The 18,088-nt window shown below is 45.4% G+C and overlaps 1 protein-coding gene across 1 annotated transcript in view; it reads left to right on the top strand.

The window, feature by feature from the left end:
• The first annotated feature begins 1,055 nt into the window (after positions 1 to 1,055).
• The window catches only part of CFAP20DC (CFAP20 domain containing), a 327,497-nt gene continuing 310,464 nt past the window's right edge, over positions 1,056 to 18,088 (top strand). The window contains exons 1-2 of the mRNA XM_044301885.1: positions 1,056 to 1,525; positions 15,985 to 16,053. Coding sequence (XP_044157820.1) covers positions 16,033 to 16,053 — 21 coding nt within the window. The 5' untranslated portion in view covers positions 1,056 to 1,525; positions 15,985 to 16,032. The remainder of the gene's footprint in view (positions 1,526 to 15,984; positions 16,054 to 18,088) is intronic.

Here is an 18,088-nt window from a genome sequence, read left to right as displayed (position 1 = left end):
TGTTATCCATCTATCTACTATCTACATCTATCTATTATATATCTACTATCCATCTATCTATCTGTTATCTATATCTATCTATCTACCTGTCTGTCTGTCATATCTATCCAAAAATTGTAGAAAACAAAAATATTCCACGGCACTCCAGAAGAAGTAAAATGAATGTGACTTTAATTCGCCAACGCAACGTTTCAGTCCTTCCTCAAAGGTCACTGCTCGAAGAAGGTTCCAGTGTGTGGACCGAAACGTTGCGTTGGCGAATTAAAGTCACATTCATTTTACTTCTTCTGGAGTGCCGTGGAATATTTTTGTTTTCTATCTATCCAAATACATACCTCTCCCAATCTCTACTCCGGGTCCTGTCCTGAGGCCGGGGTCAGAGTCAAGGTGTCTGAGACACGAATGGCGCACTGGAGACTGAGGTGTTTGGTGTTTGGGAGATTTCCAGGAGAGTAGTTACTGCACTTAATGCACTATAAATGTTTAATAAACACTAAAATCCATCATCCCTACATGTAACAGTAAGAAATAATAAAGTACAAACCTCCAATATAAATATAATGTGCACTGTGTCCGTATACTGGCCACATACCTTACATTGTGTGATCACATTCGGTACTGCTGTGTACGGGAGAATTTATATCTATTAAATATCTGTTTTACTGTCAATGTATTTAAGCAGGAAAATTGAAATAAAAAACACAGCCTCCCATTACATGAAATTTTGCCCTGGATTTCAAGACTTTATGCACCAGTTGCAAACACTGGCTATATAAAATGATAGGAGTGATTGTCCATGTGGCCAACCTGTTGTGAGGATGGCTGGTTCACGCAGGTCAGACAGCTCGGGTGTCAGGGACAGTTGGGGAAGCGGAGCCGTGTGCAGATCATGTACCGTGTGAATGGAGGAGGAGGCTGTGTCTGACATGGAGGACACAGAGGCCCAGCGGAGCAGCCCCGGGGCAGGCCTGGCTGCTGGTTGCTAAGCAACGTCCACGCTGTTTCCTGCCCTTACTGGGGACGTTCTATCCCAGCCCTGTAATCCTGGGGCCCCCGGTAAGTCATGTGCAGAGTGTAAAGTGATAACTAGGAGCCTGTCATTAACCCTTACCGTCAGCAAGGAAGGATGTCCCAGGGAGTAAGATGCATGTTTATTTTTATTTATTAAGCAAGCGTTTCAGGGCTGAGATCCCCTTCTCCAGGTACTAATTACTTCTGAGGGACCCCAGGCATCCCTGACCAGAAGTACCTGCAGCCCTGACCAGAAGTACCTGCATCCCTGACCAGAAGTACCTGCATCCCTGACCAGAAGTACCTGCATCCCTGACCAGAAGTACCTGCATCCCTGACCAGAAGTACCTGCAGCCGTGACCAGAAGTACCTGCAGCCCTGACCAGAAGTACCTGCATCCCTGACCAGAAGTACCTGCATCCCTGACCAGAAGTACCTGCAGCCCTGACCAGAAGTACCTGCATCCCTGGCTGCACACCTCAGTAGGTGCCTACACTTAGCACAACCCCCCAAGGTGAGCCTCCATTTTTTGAGACATTTTTATTACTTTACCCAGACGTTATCACCCTGAGGTGCGGACACAGCCTGCACAAAGCATTAACCCTTACCGTGTCAGTGCATGGCACCATTTACCGTATGGCCTGCGCTGTCACCTCTCCAGATGCAATACAGACATGATCCCAGCTGGGGGGGGCACAGCCAGCAGAAGAGCCTCGGTGCACATTTTGTCTCTCCTATTAACCCTTTGTTCACACTATTAGTGCCAGCAGGGTAAATGTAGTACTACTTGGTATGTAATGCTGTGGTCTGCAACCTGACTACAACTCCCAGCATGCTGGATGCTGTAGTTTCACTGGAGAGCCACAGGTTGCAGAAGATTGATGTCATTTGTAGTTAAGCGGAATCCTTCCTCCGGGTGAAGAGACCCCCTTCCCTTTGCACCTTTGCTATGGCTAATAGAGACCCCTTCTATTCAGGGACGAGGGAGAACACAAGTGCCGCTGCCGCATTCATGGGTCCGTACTTTATTATCTAAGTAGCAGGACATGTAGGTCATACATGGGGGGGATGTCCCTGCACTTACTATCATTTCTGGGCGCCGCTCCGTTCGCCCGCTGTGGCCCCCATTACCGTCTCCTGCGCTGTATGCTAAGTAACAGCATCGGAACACCAGGGAGGAGACATCAGCTTTTCTCTGTGGGCGTTCCTTCTCTCTGGCTGTAGCGCTGTCCAATCACAGCGCAGAACGTCACAGGGAGAAGGGGAGTTTTTTTTTCTCCCTGACTGTGACGTTCTGCGCTGCGATTGGACAGCGCTACTCCTATCCGGCCCCATAGAGAATTAATTGGGCTGATCATTATGTACACGGTTCCTGCACAGAGATACGTGAACATTAAAGGGGTCTTCCCACCCCAAGTATGGCAAGAGCAGTTCTGAAGACAGGTGTGGGTCCCAGCAGTGAAAATATCCATTTAAAGGAGCGTGAGATTGATGGCCTATACTTAGGATAGGTCATTAGTATCTGACTGGTGGGGATCCCCCCGCGGATCATCTGTTTAAAGGGGCCGCTGCCTCTTCTTAGGCCAGTGATTTCACATTCATTGGTCACATGGCTTATTAAAGTTCATTCCCATTCAAGTGAATAGCCTTGAGCTGCAGTACCAAGCACAGCCACTATGCAATGTATGGCGCTGTGCTTGGTGAGCTGTCAGGAGGCTGGAGTCAGTGGTCTATTCTAACAGCAGATCGGTGGGGCACTGATCAGATATTGATGACCTATCCCTACATCCCCTTTAACCTCTTACGAACACAGGGCGTACAGGTAGGCCCTGTGTATTTCCGATCACTGCCACGCGGCGGGCGGTGATTGGAACAAAGTGCCTGCTCAAATCACAGTGTGACTGGTCATAGTCTAATCCTTGCCTTACAAAAATTTAATATAGAGCAACCAAAAATCATATGTACCCTAAAAGTAGTCCCAACAAAACTGCCACCTTATCCCGTAGTTTCCAAAATCGGGTCACTTTTATGGAGTTTCTCCTCTAGGGGTGCATCAGGGGGGCTTCAAATGGGACATGGTGTAAATAAACCAGTCCAGAAAAATCTGCCTTCCAAAAACCGTATGGTGTTCCTTTCCTTCTGTGCCCGTACAGCAGTTTACGACCACATATGGGGTGTTTCTATAAACTACAGAATCAGGGCCATAAATATTTAGTTTTGCTTGGCTGTTCACCTTTGCTTTGTTACTGGAAAAAAATTGATTGAAATGGAAAATTTGCCCAAAAATTGAAATTCTGAAATTTCATCTCCATTGCCAATATCTCTTGTGGAACACCTAAAGGGTTAACAAAGCTTGTAAAATCAGTTTTGAATACCTTGTGGGGTGTAGTTTCTAAAGTGGGGTCATTTTTGGGTGGTTTCTATTATGTAAGCCTCACAAAGTGACTTCAGACCTGAACTGGTCCTTAAAAAGTGGGTCTTGGATTTGCTTCTAAACTTCTAAGCCTTGTAATGTCCCCAAAAAATAAAATGGCATTCCCAAAATGATCCAAACATGAAGTAGACATACGGGGAATGTAAAGTAATTATTTTTGGAGGTATTACTATGTATTATAGAAGTAGAGAAATTGAAACTTGGAAATTTGCAAATTTTTCAAAATTCTGGGTAAATTTGGTATTTTTTTATAAATAAAAATGAATTTTTTTAACTCAATTTTACCAGTGTCATGAAGTACAATATGTGACAAAAAAAACAATCTCAGAATGGCCTGTATAAGTCAAAGCGTTTTAAAGTTATTCACACATAAAGTGACATATGTCAGATTTGCAAAAAATGGCCTGGTCATTAACCTGTTTGAGACACAGGGCGTACCTTGGGTCTCGTGACCCCCCGTGTCGGCGATCTCCGCAAACCGCAGGTCAATTCAGACCTGCGGTTTGTGGCTTTTACTGGAGATTGCAGGGGCGGTCAGAAGTGCCATTGGGTCCCCGTGTGGTTGTAAGGGGGACCCGATGCCATGGAAGGCAGCGCGATGCCTTCGGGTGACGAGCCTGTGCGATCTAGCCCCCTGGATCTCATAGGCCGGAAGCTGTATGAGTAATCATACAGCCAATGCATTCCAATACAGAAGTATTGGAATGCATTGTAAAGGGGATCAGACCCCAAAAGTTGAAGCCCTAAAGTGGGACAAAAAAAAGTAACAAAAAAAATGAAAAAATAAAGTTTCCCCCCCCAAAAATTAAAAGTTTCAAGTAAAAAAACAAACAGAAACGTTATTTACCCCCCAAAAAGTAAAGAAAAATTGCTAAAAAATTTACATATTAGGTACATAATACATATTAGGTATCGCCGCGTCCGTATCGACCAGTTCTATATCACATGACCTAACCCTTCAGATGAACACCGTAAAAAATAAAAACTGTGCTAAATAAACAATTTTTTTGTCACCTTACATAACAAAAAGTACAACAGCAAGCAATCAAAAAGGCGTATGCCCACCAAAATAGTACCAATCTGTCACCTCATCCCGCAAAAAATGAGCCCCTAGCTAAGACAATCGCCCCAAAAATAAAAAAAACTATGGCTCAAAATATGGAGACACTAAAACATAATTTTTTTTGTTTTAAAAAAGCTGTTATTGTGTAAAACTTAAGTAAATTAATAAAAGTAGACATATTAGGTATTGCTACATCTGTAATAACCTGCTCTATAAAAATATCACATGACCTAACCCCTCAGATGAATACCGTAAAAAATAAAATCAGTGTAAAAAAAGCAATTTACATCACAAAAAGTGTAATAGCAAGCAATCAAAAAGTCATACGCACCCCAAAATAGTGCCAATCAAACCGTCATCTCATCCCGCAAAAATCATACCCTACCCAAGATAATCGCCCAAAAACTGAAAAAACTATGGCTCTAAGACTACGGAAACACTAAAACATGATTATTATTTTTTGTTTCAAAAATTATATTATTGTGTAAAACTTATATAAATAAATAAAAAGTATACATATTAGGTATCGCCGCGTCCATAATAACATGCTCTATAAAAATATCACATCAACTAACCCCTCAGGTGAATACCGTAAAAAAAAAAAAACTGTGTAAAAAAAAGCTATTTTTTGTCACCTTACATCACAAAAAGTCTAATAGCAAGTGATCAAAAAGTCATACGCACCCCAAAATAGTACCAATCAAACCATCATCTCATCCCGCAAAAATCATACCCTACCCAAGATAATCGCCCAAAAACTGAAAAAAACTATGGCTCTCAGACTATGGAAGCACTAAAACATGATTTTTTTTGTTTAAAAAATAAAATCATTGTGTAAAACTTACATAAATAAAAAAAATCGTATACATATTAGGTATCGCCGCATCCGTGACAACCTGCTCTATAAAATACCACATGATCTAACCTGTCAGATGAATATTGTAAATAACAAAAAAAAGGTGCCAAAACAGCTATTTCTAGTTACCTTGCCTCACAAAAAGTGTAATATAGAGCAACCAAAAATCATATGTACCCTAGACTAGTACCAACAAAACTGCCACTCTATCCCGTAGTTTCTAAAATGGGGTCACTTTTTTTGAGTTTCTACTCTAGGGGTGCATCAGGGGGGCTTCAAATGGGACATGGTGTAAAAAAAAACTGCCTTCCAAAAACCGTATGGCATTCCTTTCCTTCTGCGCCCTGCCGTGTGCCTCTACAGCAGTTTACGACCACATATGGGGTGTTTCTGTAAACTACAGAATCAGGGCCATAAATATTGAGTTTTGTTTGGTTGTTAACCGTTGCTTTGTAATTGAAAAAATATTTAAATGGAAAATCTTGCAAAAAAGTGAAATTTTTAAATTGTTTCTCTATTTTCAATTAATTCTTGTGGAACACCTAAAGGGTTAACAAAGTTTTGAATACCTTGAGGGGTGTAGTTTCTAGAATGGGATCATTTTTGGGTGGTTTCTATTATGTAAGCCTCACAAAGTGACTTCAGACCTGAACTGGTCCTGAAAAAGTGGGTTTTTTAAAATTTCTGAAAAATTTCAAGATTTGCTTCTAAACTTCTAAGCCTTGTAACATCCCCAAAAAATAAAATGTCATTCTTAAAATGATACAAACATGAAGTAGACATATGGGGAATGTAAAGTAATAACTATTTTTGGAGGTATTACTATGTATTAGGCCTCATGCACACGACCGTTGTGTGCACCCGTGGCCGTTGTGCCGTTAGCCGTTTTTTTCTGCGGCTCCATTGACTTTCAATGGGGCCGTTGAAAACTCGGCTTGTGCACCGTTTTTACACCGCGCCCGTGACCCGTGTTTCGAGGCCGTGAAAAAAATATAACCTGTCCTATTTTTTTCACGGCCAACGGTTCACGGGCCCATTCAAGTCAATGGGTCCGTGAAAATCACGGATGCACACAAGATTGTCATCCGTGTCCGTGATCCGTGTCCGTGATCCGTGTCCGTTTTTTCCTATCATTTCAATGGCAAACTTGACTTAGATTTTTTTTTCATCTTTCATGTCCGTGGATCCTCCAAAAATCACGGCAGACCCACGGAAGAAAAAACGGGCACGGATCACGGTACAACGGAACCACGTTTTGCGGGACGTGAAAAAAAACTGTCGTGTGCATGAGGCCTTATAGAAGTAGAGAAATTGAAACTTAAAATTTTTCAAAATTTTGGGTAAATTTGGTATTTTTTTATAAATAAAAATGATTCTTTTTTTAACTCCATGAACTGTCATGAAGTACAATATGTGATGAAAAAACAGTCTCAGAATGGCCTGGATAAGTCAAAGCGTTTTAAAGTTATCACCACATAAAGTGACACGGGTCAGATTTGCAAAAAATGGTCTGGTCCTTAAGGTGAAAATGAGCCCGGTCCTTAAGGGGTTAAGACTGGTAAATGCAGTGCCAGTCTTGTCAGATTCCCCCGTTTGCATTGGATAACTTTGCTCTAGAATTTTTTTGCTCCTTAATTTTGGCTCAACGGTGGCATCTTAGGCCATACCGCTTTACCATCAAACCTCACCCACTTGTAGAAGGTGGTGCACAAAGTGCCTCATTAAATGTGGCCCGTTGCAGAATTGTCCTGCTTGTGAAGTGAACTGCGGACCAGATTTTGAAATCTCTGTTCTTTCTGGGGATTTTCAGTGTGGCGTTCACCCTTTGCAATTCCATGTGGATATTGCAGCAGATTTATCCTGGACTCTCAGCACAATCAGCATGCAGAAGATATGCCGATCAGAGGTCAGGAATAAATAAAGGATCTCTGGAAGGGTTGGAGATCTGGAACCGAGGGGAAGCATGGGAGAAAACTTGGAAATGACAACCCCTGGGGTCCTAACCTGTGCCCCTTAACATCACAATCCTCACTCACTTCTCTGTGGTCCCACCACTGCTCCATTCCCATCTTCTTTCAGTCCCTGCAGTTTGGTCCCGTGACCGCTGTGACCAATCACAGGCCTCAGTGATCACATCGGCTTGAGCGATACATCATATGTCACAGTTGCGATGTGTCATGTGACTGCAGAGGCCTGTGACTGGCTGCAGCAGTTACAGGACTGAGTCACCTCCTGGTCATGCAGGACATATCGTTAAAGCTGATATGAGGTCTGTGATTGTCTGCAGCGGTCACAGGACCAAACCGCTTATTGGTCCTGTGAGGAATGGAGCAACGGTGGGACCGCGGACAGGTGAATGGGGTTTATATGTTAAGTGGCACAGGTTAGGACCCCACGGGTTGTCGACTCATAGGAAAGAGAACCCCTTTAAGAAAAAAAACTATGTACATCTCTTTATGAAATTGGAGGCACGTGGAAATACAGTGGAGCGCTCATGATCTTCTCTTGAAGCCCTGTTATGTTATTGCTGTAGTATGGCCATGTGCATGAACCCTTAGGCTAGTTGCACACTAACGTTGAAATCTTCCGTTAGGCTTTTCCGGCAGAGCAACAGTCTGCCGGAGTTCATCGTGTCTGGCATAGCTGGAAGGGTCCGGAGCGCTGCCAGGCCCCATTAGTGCCGAATAATGGCACTAATGCCGAAAACACAGTCGGATCCCATATTAGTCAATGGACTCAGGCAGGGAAAGGCAGTACCTGGCTCTGCCAGAACAGCCTGCCAGAGGGTTTTTACTGCTAGTGTACAACTAACTTTAGTCCTTTTCCCAGAATGCCAATATGGTAGCTATTACAGTAGGTTAGACATGATAGTATACATTTGTGCACTAGGAGTTTTGTATTCACTTTTGGCCACTTCAACACTGTCAGTATTTTTCCTCAGCCGTCCGGTTGCCTGGACCCATTCGTCTTCTCCTCTTTCCTGGTGGGCCTGGCCGCTAGAGTAGTTCCCTTCTTTCTCTTGCAGGCTGTAGGCCTGATTTCTGCTGGCACCACCAGTTGCCGCCCATAGAGACAGCGGGCACATGCCCTAATCTTCCGCCGTCATTGTATGGTCACCAACGGCTACTTAAAGTGGTTGTCCAGGTTCAGAGCTTAACCCGACATGCCTCCATTTTCACCCCGGCAGCCTCCCTGACTTGAGCATCGGAGTAGTTCATGCTTCGATGCTCTCCATTGCCCTACGCTAAATTGTGCAGGGCAAAGGCATTTTTTGGAGATCCCGTGACGTACCGAGGTTCTCCATGGGGCTGCCAGGAAGCCTGTTGACATCACCGGAACTGATGGGCGGGATTTAGCGCTGCCCTAGCCAGTAAAACGGAAGTTTCCGCCCGGCAGTGTGTTATTGAAAACAAAAGAGCCCATGCCATGGGCGATTTAGCAGGGGGGCTGCCTGGGTGAAAATAAGAGTATGTCCAGGTTCAGCTCTGAACCCGGACAACCCCTTTAAGTACTTAACCTGAGCAATAGGTTCCAGTTCACTAGTTCCTGCTAAGGTGTGCTGCTTTACTTTTGTTCCCCTGTGTACCCACTCCAGTCTGTTTTCTGGATTTTGATCTTTCGCTGCCTGTGCTGATTGTTGTCTGATCTCTACTGACCCGGACCTTTCTGCCCTGACCTCACACTGTTTACTAGATTGCATGTACTCTGCCTTCCCCGATCTCAGCCTGTCCCTGACTACAGATTTGCCTGATCCCTCATTGTCCCGTACCAGTATCTCTTGACCCTCGTGGTTCAGCAGTCCCTTGAGCAGAGACTAGTCTGAGAGGTAGCAGCCTGGTGGTTTCCCTGCAGCAAAGTCCAGATTCCTGTATAGGGGTTAAAGCGTGAATACCAGGGGGGCCACATACATAATACCTATGGGAGTAGCCCCAAACCAAATTTGTTCAAGCGACCTAGTGCGTCCACACCCACTGCGTAACACTGGCCAGCAGATCCCTTACACAGGATGATTTTGGCGTCGAGATCAACGATGCCGTCACCTGATGAATTAGCGTTTTCACCTTTACATAGGGCAATTATCAAAAATGAACATTCCTTCCCTCCCAATAATTGCCCTGATAGTCAGCCAGTGTAAAGAGGCCTTAAGATTGATACTAAATGAATTGGGGTTTTATGAAGCACTCATATAAAAACAGAAGAGCAAAAAGTGTCGGAGCTGTTGTCTGCTCTCCAGAATATAAAATGAATCGGGAGCTGTTTACTGTGTTGCTACTATGGAGATAATCCAGCCGCAAGGCTCTGCAAGCAGAATGAGATCTGAAGATTTAAGTGCTTCGAGAATAAAGAAAAATGCTGCTATATAGTTCTTGTCTTCAGACTTATAAAGGGGATTAATACCAAGTCTGGCCTCTTACAGATGTTTATTACCTAGATGTCTGCAATGAAACAAAGTAATAAACTACTAGCACGATATCAATAAATACATAGCAATAACAAGAGGCTGCTAAAATGATACAGGACTGCAGATTAGACGTCACGCTGGACACCTTTTGGGAGTATAAAGGCAGCAAGTATGCAGTTTAATAGGATAATGCATTAAAGATAATCCATCCCGAAATGAATGATTTATTTTGTGGGGGGGGGGAAAAAAACACTGGGAGAGATTTACTAATCCTTTCTAAAATGTAGACTTAGTCGAGGATGCACCAAATGTATCACAGTGGCTCAGACTGGATTATAAATTTGGTGTATGGCAGGACACTTTTGCCTAACTCTGAACCAGCTGTCGGGTGGCTTAGCTTGCACCAAAATTGTGGCCCAAAATGTAAGCCACGCCCCTTTTCGAGTTGTAAAAACCAAAACCAGATGAGCTAGGCACCATGGAGTATTGTTTTTGGAAAATAGTGAATAGTATAAATAGTTCTAAAATGTAAAAAGGCGTTTTCCAAGATTTTTTGACTCTGGATAGGTCATCAGTATCTGATCAGTGGGGGTCCAACACCTGGGACCCTCGCCGATCAGCTATTTGAGAAGGCACCAGGGTTTCTGGCCTTCTTGCAGCTTGAGTGGGCCTGAGCTTCTCGTAGGCCACGTGACCGATGAACGTGTCATCACTGGCCTAGGAAAAGCAGAGAGAAGGCTTCGGCGCTACCGCGAGCACTGCTGCCTTCTCCAACAGCTGATTGGCAGGGGTCCCAGGTGTCGGACCCCCACCAATTAGATACTGATGACCTATGCAGAGGATAGGTTATCAGTAAACAAAATCCTGAAAAAAAAACCTTTAATGTGACATTATGTATCAAAATTGCACCATATTTCGGTGCATTTTATGACAAGATCTTGTCGGGGTTGTCAGTGCCGCTGCAGTGGGATGTTCTAGTAAACAGCGGGCATTCAAATGAATAGGTAATCATACAATACATGGCTTTTGTGGAAAATGCCTGTTTCCAGTGGCTGAATGGCAGAGAAGGGTTGCGGGTAGGATAACATCTTCTACTATAACATTATAATAGGGTACAGGGACAAGGGTTTTCCATTTGGAGCACCCTCTTTAAGCGTAGCATACAGAGCACCTTTGTTATGTTCATTGTTCTCCTCCTTTAATGCAGCAGAACAATAGCAATGACCAGTGTAGATGTAAACATACTGTAGCCCCAAACACTTGAGGTAAGATATAACAGTTAGCTACTGAATCTGCTGAATCATGTCTGTGTTGTGTCTCTCTGTTTCTGCTCTTTCTCCCTCCTCCTCCTTCCTCTGCCCCTTTTCGTAGACTTCTATTGGATGATATGATCTGATCCTTCAGTGAGCAGGCAGCCCGTCTTGGTTTTAACAAAGCAGATTATTCATATATTTCAGAAATAAAGTTGATTTAGGAAGGATACAGCAGACAACTCTAGAACAAGCCATTTTCTCCAATAAGATGTCTTACAAAGTTTCTTGTAATCACCTGTTTTATTGATTTATACAAAGTTGTGTGAAAGCTCAGTGACCAGTTAAGGTTTGTTACACCTTGAGTCTAAGGCCCCCTTACAGACTATGCTTATCTTCCTTCTTGTTATATACTGGAGCTTGATTTTGGGATGTTTGTGAAATAATCTGTATCAGGCCATACTATTGCATAGCGTAGTGCTTTACCAATGAACACGCGTGTCAGGAAAGACAAGATATATATGACTAATGGTAATGAATACAGAATCAAAGGATGGATGAGCAAGTTCTAACCATCAGATGTATGTGCTTTGGTGGATTGATGGGCTAACCATGACTAATAGATGCATGCACTTAGATGAATTAGGAATTGATAGGCTTGGCAGGCATAATAGATGCATGCATGGAGGGGAATCAATGAGGGAAGCTCAGCTAATCTTTGGCATCATTTCAATATTTTGTCTATTTCACGTAGTGAAGCGAATTTAAACTTAAGGCAGATTTCACATGGGGAGACCACCGCACAGATCATTATTTAATTGATCTCACGCATTACATGGAGATGGTTATTAGAATATAAATCATCCCCATGGTTATGACAGACAGTCACGCAGTTCTGCTTTCTAATTACAGACGCCCAATAATAATTTCATCCATCATTTGCCAAGCAGTGAACTTTTGAAATACCTTGATCATTTCTAAAAATTGTTTAGATCATAAAACTATTAACTTTAGAGAACATTATTCGTTACTTTTTGCACTTGTACATAAAGCCGAAGTGCTGGGTTCCAGTCTCATCCAAGTTCATTTCTCCCACTTGAAAAAAAAAAAAAAAAAAAGCCAAATGCGAAAGTGTAAGAACTCTGGATCGGGTAGCTCACCAGTGCTCGGCAATGGTTATCCACTGCCGTACCTGAAGGGCAAAAAATTGCCAAAACTGGAATAATGGTTTTCCACAGACTCTACACTTAGGGCTCATGCACACGACCGTATGCCCTCCGAGACATGCAGTCCGTGAGCGGGCCATATGTCCCAGAGCGGCATACATCGTGCGCACGGAAGCGCACAGCATCATAGGTTATTATGATTCTGTGCGCATCGGGCCGCCCGCGGGACTATTGTCCTGAACTAATAATAAGCTCCTTGCTCATCTAGTGTACTGGCCGAGATCCCACGAGTGCGCACTGTGATGACCATTGTGGTCAGTGCAGTGCGCATTGCCCGGCAGGATATCGGCCAGTACACTGGATGACGTAAGAGGCTTACAGGGCGGGCCAAGCAACAGGCTGGGGAGGGGTTATGTGAGAAGAAGGAAGAGCGGCCTGGGCACTTACAGCCCGGACACAGCCCCTGGGCACTTACAGCCCGGACACCGCCCCTGGGCACTTACAGCCCGGACACCACCCCTGGCCACTTACAGCCCAGACACAGCCCCTGGGCACTTACAGCCCGGACACCGCCCTTGGGCACTTACAGCCCGGACACCGCCCCTGGGTACTTACAGCCCGGAAACCACCCCTGGCCACTTACAGCCCAGACACAGCCCCTGGGCACTTACAGCCCGGACACCGCCCCTGGGCACTTACAGCCCGGACACCGCCCCTGGGCACTTACAGCCCGGACACCACCCCTGGCCAGTTACAGCCCAGACACAGCCCCTGGGCACTTACAGCCCGGACCCCACCCCTGGCCAGTTACAGCCCAGACACAGCCCCTGGGCACTTACAGCCCGGACACCGCCCCTGGGCACTTACAGCCCGGACACCGCCCCTGGGCACTTACAGCCCGGACACGGCCCCTGGGCACTTACAGCCCGGACACCGCCCCTGGGCACTTACAGCCCGGACACAGCCCCTGGGCACTTACAGCCCGGACACCGCACCTGGGCACTTACAGCCCGGACACCGCACCTGGGCACTTACAGCCCGGACACCGCACCTGGGCACTTCCAGCCCGGACACCGCCCCTGGGCACTTACAGCCCGGACACAGCCCCTGGGCACTTACAGCCCGGACACAGCCCCTGGGCACTTACAGCCCGGACACCGCACCTGGGCACTTACAGCCCGGACACAGCCCCTGGGCACTTACAGCCCGGACACCGCACCTGGGCACTTACAGCCCGGACACCGCACCTGGGCACTTACAGCCCGGACACCGCCCATGGGCACTTACAGCCCGGACACCGCCCCTGGGCACTTACAGCCCGGACACAGCCCCTGGGCACTTACAGCCCGGACACCGCACCTGGGCACTTACAGCCCGGACACAGCCCCTGGGCACTTACAGCCCGATCACCGCACCTGGGCACTTACAGCCCGGACACCGCACCTGGGCACTTACAGCCCGGACACCGCCCATGGGCACTTACAGCCCGGACACAGCCCCTGGGTACTTGCTAGCCCTCATTTACATATGAATAAAACAGCGATTTTGCCTCTGTTGAACTTCAGAACACCACAACAAAGGTACCATTTGACTCCGGTATAGTTCTGCTACAGCGCTATGTAAGCGGTCTATAATGTCAAATTGTGGTGACAGACTCCCTTTAAATTTCTAACAGTAAAATATGGAATTGCTCTTTGTGTGCTTTCCAACCATTTTATGCTATTCTAATCTGCATGTATACACAGTATATAGTACCAGGGGTGGGCAACCTGCGGCACTCCAGCTATTGTGAAACTACAATTCCCAGCATGCATACTTGATCTACTCTTCTCAGAACTCTCATAGAAATCAATGGAGCATGCTGGGAATTGTAGTTTTACAACAGCCAGAGTGCTGCAGGTTGCCCACCCCTTTAGCATATATATATATATATATATATATATATATGCCGTATTTTCCGGCGTATAAGACGACTGGGCGTATAAGATGACCCCCAACTTTTCCAGTTAAAATACAGGGTTTGGCCTATACTCGCCGTATAAGACTACCCCTCCGACGCTATTTACTTTGGCATCAAAATCTGCAGGTAATTGTTCAATTTTCGTCTTTTGCCTCAGTACCATATTATGCCTTTCCAAGACTCTAGTACACCAGGATGCAGTGGCCTTAAATCTGTTGCTGTGATCTGGGTTAGATTTGGCCACTGAAGTGCAAACAAACGTATTTTATTTTGTGTCACTACATAACCGTTTTGGCGATGCTCATTCACCATGTCTGCTACATGTTTTTCGAGTTCTGGCCAATGTGGGGTGCCTCTCCTTAATGCACACTTACCCCTTGGCATACTCTTTAATGCCTTTTCATTTGCTTTCCAGTCCCGAACCATCTTTTCTGTTACTCCATATTGTCTTGCAGCAGCGCAGTTATTATGTTCCATGGCAAAGTTTACAACTTTAAGTTTGAAACTGGCTTCATATTTCTTTCTTCTTGCTGGTAGAGCCATGATGGGGTCTTGACTGTTAGCCATTTGTATACTGTACTGTATGTACTGGTGCTGTACTGTATGTACTGGTGCTGTACTGTGTGAACCGGTACAGATACTGGTGCTGTACTGTGTGAACCGGTACAGATACTGGTGCTGTACTGTATGTACAGATACTGGTGCTGTACTGTATGTACTGGTGCTGTACTGTATGAACCGGTACAGATACTGGTGCTGTACTGTATGTACAGATACTGGTGCTGTACTGAATGTACAGATACTGGTGCTGTACTGAATGTACAGATACTGGTGCTGTACTGTATGTACAGATACTGGTGCTGTACTGTATGTACATATACTGGTGCTTTACTGTATGAACCGGTATAGATACTGGTGCTGTGCTGTATGTACATATACTGGTGCTTTACTGTATAAACCAGTACAGATACTGGTGCTGTACTGTATGAACTGGTACAGATACTGGTGCTGTACTGTATGAACCGGTACAGATACTGGTGCTGTACTGTATGAACTGGTACAGATAGTGGTGCTGTACTGTATGAACTGGTACAGATACTGGTGCTGTACTGTATGAACCGGTATAGATACTGGTGCTGTGCTGTATGTACATATACTGGTGCTTTACTGTATAAACTGGTACAGATACTGGTGCTGTACTGTATGTACAGATACTGTATTTACCACCACATGTATCTGCTCCCCAGATAGACTCTGTTTTTTCACCACAGATAAGATGCACACCAAACTTCATTAGAGATCCGCCAACATTAGAATTGGCTGAAGTGCAGATCCCCCTGCTCCCCCCCCTGCCTTCCCTCAGAATCGCCAATCCAACCTAGTATACAACAACCAGCCAATCACGGCAAGCGATGTACCGGTATTTTCTGTGCACACTGCATACAAAGCCTGCTTAGATTGGGTGGGTCAGCTCTCCCCGCCTGCCCAGCGCTCCCTGTCTCCAAGACGATCTGAGCGGTAGTACGCAATGTGATACTGCCGGCACGAGAAAACCACTGAGAGCAGGGAGAAGGGGCTGCTTCAGGAGCGGCTGGCCGGGATGCAGCGCACGGTGGCTCAGCTAGAGGGCGCCTGTCCCTGAAGATGGAGAAGGACAGCTTCTCCAGTCCGGCTAGGAAGTAAGTTTCAGCACGCTGTATACCGGCATATGAGACGACACCCGGCGTATAAGACGACCCCCGACTTTTGAGGAGAATTTCATGTGTTAAAAAGTAGTCTTATACGCAGGAAAATACAGTACATATATAAAGTATGTGTAACTAGATCACTTATGTTTTACAGACATATTGGGCTCACAGAACACAAAGACGACTTCAGCAGGCCAGCAACATGTTCAAAAATGATTATCAGGTATAAGTCTATAATATAAATATGGTACATAATATCATTTTATTTTCTATGTGACTTGATATGTTTTTCATACAGTGTATTAGACTCAAGCATCTTTCAGTTATATCTGTAAAACTGTTTAAAATAATAAAGTGTCACGGCTGTGTCACGGTCTCGGTGTTGTTCGCTGTGACACGTTTGCCGCATATGCTGGTTGCCTGGGGCAACGTGTAGTTTATGCAGCATGTGTTTGCACTGCTCCCTGTATCCTGGTTCCTTCCCTGTCTGGTACTTGTGGGGTTGAGTTCCTGAGCTGGGTGTGGTCATTAGGTGCTATTTATCCTGGTGCTGAGGGCCAGGAGTTTAGTTGTCCTCCAGCCTTTGTTTGGTGCTGGAACTATGCTCCTGTCCTGGGTATTCCATCTGCCTAGTTCTTGAGGGCCACCTAGTGAGACATTGATGTCACCTTCCCTTCCTACTCTGTTTTTATCTGTGATACGGTTTATGTTATGGATTGGTTTTGTATGTCTAGTTATTGTCCCATGTCTGGCCTGTTTCTGGTGTGTATAGTCCTGCATAGATGCTAGACATTTCCCCTGTCTGTGCCTTTTTTGAGAGGGCTCTTGGGTTCCCCGGAGGGGAAACAACGAGTCAGTGTGCAGCTCTGCCTGAGGCCGCCATGCATCCTCTCCGCATGGGGGTCCAGGAAGTTACTGGTGTGCTGGGTTTTGTGTTTGTTGTTTGTAATGTGCCCTGTATGGTGTTCGGCTTCCAGTACATATGCATGGGTTCCAGTCATTGTTGTGTGGACTGCTGATGTTTCTTCCAGCAGCCACGGCAGGTAAGTCGCCTTGTATATTGGTGCTCTTGGTCCAGTAATTGTTCTTGCTACTGGTTTCTTACCTGCCGTTCCAGTTTGCTACTCACTGTCATCTCTCTTTGTTTGTGTGTATTGGTGTTATGCTTTCGTTGTAGGATTTTCTAGGGGTGAGGTGGACTCCTACTAAAATATAACTGAAAACTTGTTGTTAAATGTTTTAGGGGTCAGGTGGACCCGCGCTAGAACATGACAGTAAGTTTTGTCTTCCTCTTTCCTTTGTTTCTAGGCCTGGGGGAGATTCTGTTTCATCATCTTGGTGGAGGAAACGGTTGTTTCTATTCCTAAAACTATTACCAGGGTTCTACAGGGTGAGTTAGGGCCCTAGGTTGCGGTGTATGAACTTCCCTACAATCGAGGCCTGTTCATACTTATAGTTAGTCAGGACTTGCATTAGGGTTGCTCTAGGAGGTGACCAGCTCCCTTACCCCCAGTTTTCAGGCCTAGTTTCTGTTCCGCTTCCCATTGGTGTTCGGTGTGGAGTTTCCCCCCACACCGCACCGTGACAAAAAGACCCCATTACAGCTCCCAGAGGTTGACACCCACATACTAGGAGATCTGCTAGCTGCGCTATGTGTTTTATAGCGATAATGGCCACCAAATATCTTGCAAAGTAACTTTAGACAAGGACCTTTTCACACACAGTGGCAAGAAAATGTATAGACAATGCAGTTTTTAATGCAAATCAGTGTTTTTTTTTTTTCGGGAGACGCAGACCAGAAGTACAGAGCCGCGGACCGGAATGCGGATGCGGACAGCACAATGTGTGCTGTCCGCATCCTTTCTGTCCCCATTGAGAATGAATAGGTCCGCACCCATTCCGCAGAATTGAGGAACAAATGCGGACCCATTCTACGGATGTGTGAATGGACCCTTACAACCATTAACCTCACTGATAGCATGCCAAAGCGTGAAAGTGCGTGTAGTTCTGTGTATGGCTCTGATTCTCGACACTGAATAAGGGCATTCCAGTTTGCTTTCCGTCATAATAGAAGTCAATGGAAATCATAACTGATCCGTCTGGTTCCCGTTATGCAGAACGGACAAAAAAGTCCTGTCGACAGAACTTTGTTTTTCGTCTTGCATAACGGGAACCAGACGGATCCGTTATGATTCCCATAGACTTCTATTATGACGGATCAAAACGGAATGCCTCTTAAAGGCTTCCGTTTTGACTTC

This window comes from Bufo gargarizans, chromosome 7 (assembly GCF_014858855.1).
Source record: "Bufo gargarizans isolate SCDJY-AF-19 chromosome 7, ASM1485885v1, whole genome shotgun sequence".
NCBI classification, from domain to species: domain Eukaryota; kingdom Metazoa; phylum Chordata; class Amphibia; order Anura; family Bufonidae; genus Bufo; species Bufo gargarizans.
Note: the sequence above shows the minus strand (reverse complement) of the source record. Positions and strands in the feature narration are given on the sequence as shown.